Source organism: Mytilus galloprovincialis, chromosome 6 (assembly GCF_965363235.1).
Source record: "Mytilus galloprovincialis chromosome 6, xbMytGall1.hap1.1, whole genome shotgun sequence".
Taxonomy (NCBI): domain Eukaryota; kingdom Metazoa; phylum Mollusca; class Bivalvia; order Mytilida; family Mytilidae; genus Mytilus; species Mytilus galloprovincialis.
In genome coordinates, this window is record NC_134843.1 from 64,358,836 (window position 1) to 64,364,993 (window position 6,158).

The 6,158-nt window shown below is 31.5% G+C and overlaps 1 protein-coding gene across 3 annotated transcripts in view; it reads right to left on the reverse strand.

The window, feature by feature from the left end:
* Positions 1–4,949, reverse strand: part of LOC143080096 (uncharacterized) — a 75,421-nt gene extending 70,472 nt beyond the window's left edge. For 2 of the 3 annotated variants that reach the window (XM_076255775.1, XM_076255774.1), the window contains exons 1-4: positions 4,780–4,949; positions 3,379–3,513; positions 1,900–2,373; positions 632–727 (exon numbers count right to left, since the gene is read on the reverse strand). In XM_076255775.1, coding sequence (XP_076111890.1) covers positions 632–727; positions 1,900–2,176 — 373 coding nt within the window. In that variant the 5' untranslated portion in view covers positions 2,177–2,373; positions 3,379–3,513; positions 4,780–4,949. The remainder of the gene's footprint in view (positions 1–631; positions 728–1,899; positions 2,374–3,378; positions 3,514–4,779) is intronic. The other variant, XM_076255776.1, reaches the window with a different exon arrangement.
* Positions 4,950–6,158: the final 1,209 nt, after the last annotated feature.

Consider the following 6,158-nt stretch of genomic DNA (forward strand, 5'->3'; position numbering starts at 1 on the left):
TTGTTGTGCTGGTTCCCGGCAGTGTACTAAACTACATACGTAGTAAAAATACAAGCGAATACCGTTTTTGAAAAGAAATCTGAAATTTTTCATGGGACATCACAGTTTGTCAGTAAATATAAGAACATCAAAATTAATAGTACATTTCAATATGGATAAGGTAAATGATGAGAGATAAAAAGATGAAATGGCGCCATCTACAATTTTCAACAACAAAGATGGCGGACAATAAACAATCAACAAAATCTAGATTTTTCTTTTTTCTTGCTTATACATGTAGTACATCCGGGCATGCAATTTTCACGTTGATGTATGATACTATCGCAGAGAAATCAGTTCTGAATTTGGCGAAACATGCTTTGTATTTCTATACCTATCGGTCGTTTAACTTTACGTTTCAATCGAGAATTTCTCAAAAATCATGAGGCGACATTGGGGAATTTTACTGAAAATCGAGGGCGACATAAACTTCTCCCTGGAGCTTCTCTAGAGCGAAGTGGGGAGACCTAGAGCGACAAATAGAGCGACTTTGTCGCTCACTTCGCCTGTTGTGGTGACCCCTGTTAATACATGTACTCACCATGCTAACGTTCAATCAGAGTAAAATAATACTAATCATTTTGCTAATTACCATTTGAAAATTCATCATTCTCAATTTTTCCTGAATCCGAATCTGTGCCATCATTATCATCAGATTCCAAAAATGGAGTTAAATCAAATCCTTGTCCTGTAAATATATACAATACAATTTTAAATCTTATTCAGTACATCACATACTTTTTCTGGGGTACTTATTTTTCGTGATTTTGGTATTGTAGATATATTTGCATGTACATGGTGTAGGTATAGGCCAAGTGAAAACTGTCTGACAGGCATTATTACGGATCATGTAAGACACATGTATGCAAATAGCTAGTAAAGTTATCCTACTACTCATGATAACATGAACATTAACATAACAAAAAATCTTAACTTTTTTTCAAGTGGTCAATGAAACCATTTAAATTAGGTCAGGCACAATTGACATATGACAGAAGGGATGTTTTTAACATAAGGCATCTTGTACAAACATGACAAAGTAAAAAAAGTTCAAAAGACATTGATTTTAAACTAGATGTGTCAAAGCAACACGAATGGCCCCGTCCCAAAAAGTTGAAAAATCTGCAGATTCAATATAAACACATGTTGACACAAACATGATGGTAGCCTCACATATCAAAAATCAGCTCAAAATCTGGAGGGGAATAGAGAAAAAATCCGTATAACTGTGATTTTCAATAATTTATCAAAGTCCAAAGCCTGTAATTTCAACGAAAATTAGCGGAGCAGAACGAAACTTTAACTTGACCTATAACTCATCATGGTTAACTCACATACCAAAAATCAGCCCAATATCTGAAGGCTTTTAGAAAAAAAGTCCGTATAACTGTGATTTTCAATAAGTTCTCAAAGTCCAAAGCCCGTAATTTAGGCAAAAATTAGTGGAGCGGAACGAAACTTAAAATTGATCAGTAACTCATCATGGTTAACTCACATACCAAAAATCAGCCCAATATCTGAAGGCGTTTAGAAAAAAACTCTGTATAATGGTTAGTTGCGGAATGACAGAATGACGAATTACGGAAAGACGGAATTACGAACAAGGGTAAAACTATATGGCACTGACAACTTCATTGTGAGGCCATAAACATGTATATCCCCTAAACAAGTCTGTTTTTCTCGCCCGATGACGCTACGTACATTAACATGATTAAGGTATGTAAGGTGTTAATTTTTTATATAGCTGAATATATAGACTAAGTAATACCATATGCACCATACACATGATAAGCACTAAAATAAATGTATATCATCTCTATTCTTTTGACAGAAATAAAAGAGAAGCAAAAACAGACAAACCTGATTCTAAGTTGGAAGGTCTGTGTGTCAAAATAAATGTAATAGTGCCATGAATTAGACTTGGTACATCAGGGTGTTGCAAGGTGATTTGTTGAAAATTGTCACATAAATATTTTGTGAGTGATGATCTTTGCTCCTCAGTCAAATTCCTAGTTTCATCATTGTAGTCCTCACAACTATCCAAGGGATCTCCTATTTTTGGCATTAATTTAATGTTTTTTGAACAATTTTGAATATATTTCAAAATATCTAGATGCATATTGCTTATATCCAGCATTAATTTTGAAAAGTCACCTTTAGTAAATTTCTCTCCTTGCTCTGACGTATCTTTGGGACAACATAGAAAGGTTTTTGTGTTGTTTGTCCTTTGTTGATGAGTTTCATCAATCTTTTGAACATTAATTGATTTTGTTTCAGAATTGTCTCTTCTTTCAGGGGGGTTCCTTTTTATGTGAATTTCTGATGATTTCTTCTCTACAAATAAATTTAGATCTTTAGATAAAGTAAAATTGGAAAAAAAAATCAAACTATTTATAAATGTAAAATGGAACAAACATTAGTATGATTGTTCATGTTGTTATGACTTGATGTAGATCTTTAGAAGTCTTATGTTTAATAGTGATGTTGGGTTTCCTCTCTCATTCATTTAAACTCGCATACAAATTTATACATGTTATAGATAACACTTACAAGTTACATCCTTATATTCTGATCATAATGCAAATCATCTGAGAAAATGAAATATTGTTGAAGTCCAGCATAAAATAAAATGTGAAGTATATCAACAGAATTTGTGAGAAAGTTTTTAAAATTTAAAAATTTTCCGATAATAAAAATAATGCAATGTTCATTTCTGTAATCTGAATGTTATTCTTCTCTTGTATGATTTTTTTCATAATGTTGTGCTTCAACATATAGATTTGAAAACAATACATTTATTTTAGTATTTCTGTTCTTTACCCTGTAAATGGTACAATGTACATGTATATTATAACACAATTTCCTCCATACATTGACATACAAATAATAGGTTTTTTTTATTAAGAGGTTAACACTGTAAGCTGTACATGTAGGACTGTTCTTTCCTGAGGACCTCAAGAATATACATGTATTATTTAGGTGTACACACATTTTAAGATCAATTTGTACAGTCAATTTTCAGCTCTTTCATTTCAAAGATTAGTGCAAGAATACTTTAAAATAGACCAAATTCTTTTGTCACTATAATGTATATATTTACTAATTTACATTTGCTTTTTATTGATTTTGCTATTTTCTAATTATTTTTTTTAAATTTTGTGCAATATATATATCAGTATACATGCACAATTTTATTTTTTTTTAAATTAGAAAATAGCAAAATCAATAAAAAGCAAATGTAAATTAGTAAATATATGCATGATAGGAACAGAAGAATTCGGTCTAACTTTAAAGTTCATACCAAACTACATATATACATTCTCATATCATTTACACTACCTTCAAGGCTATTTCTATTACTTTCTTCTGCATGACCATTGCCATGAAAGTTGCTTGTGGAAAGTATGCAGAGGTCACAATTTTTCACATTCACATTGTTGTCATTTGTCACTGTACATGTACGATTTATAGCCTCTGAAAAAATTTTCCATACTGTAGTATTATCATTTACATTTATTTTACATACCTAGTACGCACATACATGTATTTTGAACATAGGCTAGCTTAATATATTAAATATAAACTTAACCGTGACACTAAAAAATCCATGGACATTGATGGAGGTCCACAAATAGTAAACTTTAAACATAAGGCTCACCTGATTTTTTTTTTATTTGCATCAATGATTGTTGCACTATTTCAATACTATACACATTATCAATGTAAATGTACTGCAAAATCAGAAATTATTGCAAGGTTTTTATTAAATTATGAAAAATGTGACAGAGCTGTAAAAGCATTAATTTGAACTCTCATTTTGAAATATGTCATATTTATCATGTTTATAAACTAAACAGGATTTTCTCAAAATCGTAAAAATTTAATCGCATTTAAATCTAAAATGACAAAATCGCAATAATAAATGCATGCAATAATTTCTGAATTTACAGTACATCATGTTTCATGAATTAAATAAGAAAAATTGAAAAATCATCTTCCAGAGGAATTAAAAGTTTAACTCCTATACTTCAAGGAGGGTGGTAAAGAGTTATTTTCGTGCACATGTTTTGCCATTTTCATTTCACATGCAGCCGTGCAAAAGGTTCGTTATTCACCGTGTTTTACTGAAATTGGTAAAAAGATCAACGTGCAAGACATTTTTAATTGTTCACCGTGAAATGGCAATTTTATTTCGCATTCTTTCATGCAGATACCATCCCTTTAGGCCCCTAATTTAATAATCAAATAAACAGCGAAGTGTCCCCACCCCCATTTTTACTCCGTGATATCGTAGCCCATTACAAAATCACCAAAAATTAGAATATATATAAAGAATATACATTGATATAAGAATACAAAATATAAGTTTACTGTGTCATTCATGTCATTGTAAAAAACAATTTTATTGAGGATAATGTTTACCTCTAATCTGCTAATGTCTCTAATACATTGTTCACTCAGTTGTTCACATCCTTATTTATCTGTTTATAAAATTATATAGATAAAAGGTATTCTATTATAGTTTTAGACTACTTTCGCTTTCCACTTGTCCATATTTTACTTTTAGGTAGACCAAATAATAATGACTTCTTGAAAGGCTATTATATTGTTTTTTTCTTTGACGCCTTACATAGGAAGGCGTCAAAGCAAAAAATTAAAATAGCCTTCCAAGACGACATAATTATTTGGACCAACTTTTAGGATGACCACGAAGTCGCTTCAAATGTCAATTTTACTTACATTGTATTCGGTCGGTAGTTATATCCTGCATTCCTTGATTGTCTATACATGTATTAGTCCATCTTGACATGTGTGGACCCTCATAGAACATCAAATTTGTTGTAATATTGTGCAGAAGTCCCCAGCGGATACAAAGGAAGGGCACCATCTTGGTGCAAACTTGGGGCGTGTTTTATTCAATCCGGGTCTGTTCGGGGCACTTAATTTAATTGATAATTATTTATCAAATAGGAAACAGTGTGTAAAAGTCGGTGCATATTTTAGTACCTGGCAAAATATCTATAAAGGTGTACCGCAGGGCTCGATTTTGGGTCCTGTGCTTTTTAATATTTTTCTAAACGACATTTTCAATTTTGTGAAAGAAAATGAACTGTATAATTATGCAGACGATAATACATTGTCACACTCAGGACCAGACCTAAATGGATTAGTTAAATCTTTGGAAAAGGAAAGTGCTGTTTTAATTGATTGGTTTGCTAATAACAAAATGAAAGCTAATCCAGATAAATTTCAGGCTATTGCTGTTGGGAATAAATCAAAAAGTGGGAATATTAAATTCAATTTGGATGGGAATGAAATTTTATGTGACACTGAGGTAAAGCTCCTGGGGGTGACAATAGATTATCAACTCAAGTTTAAAACTCATATCTCTGATATTTGTAAAAAAGCATCAAGGCAGTTAAATGTTCTTAAAAGAATTGGAAAACATCTATCTAAATTGGGAAGGTTAACTATTTATCATTCATATATCATGTCTAATTTCAACTATTGTCCTGTGGTTTGGCATTTTTGTGGGGAGGGTAATACTAAAAAGATGGAAAAAATACAAGAACGTGCCTTGAGGTTCATATATGAAGATTTTGATAGTGATTATGAAACTCTGTTGTTAAAATCTGGTTTACCATCTTTAAAAATAAGACGCCTAAGAATGATTGCAATAGAAACTTTTAAAATATTACATAAAGAATCACCGGTGTATCTCCATGATATCATTAATTTTAAAAATGTATCTTATACTTTTAGAAAACAACAAACTGTTGAAATTCCACAGGTGAGAACCACACATTTTGGCCTTCATTCATTAAGATATGCTGGAGCTACACTATGGAATGAGTTGCCTGACACGATCCGTGCACAGACAAACCTAAACCAGTTTAAAAGTATGATCAACAACTGGAATGGCAACTCATGCAGGTGTGGCTCCTGCAGATCTTAATACCTTTATTTTATTGTGTTAAATGTTTGTTCCATGTAGCTTATAGAAATTAGTTTGCTTTATTTATTTCATTCTGCTTTGCATGTGCTTATGTTTCAATTTTTAGTGCTTTGCTTGCATGTGCTATGCTTTTTATTTATGAACTTTTTACTTGCAATATAGC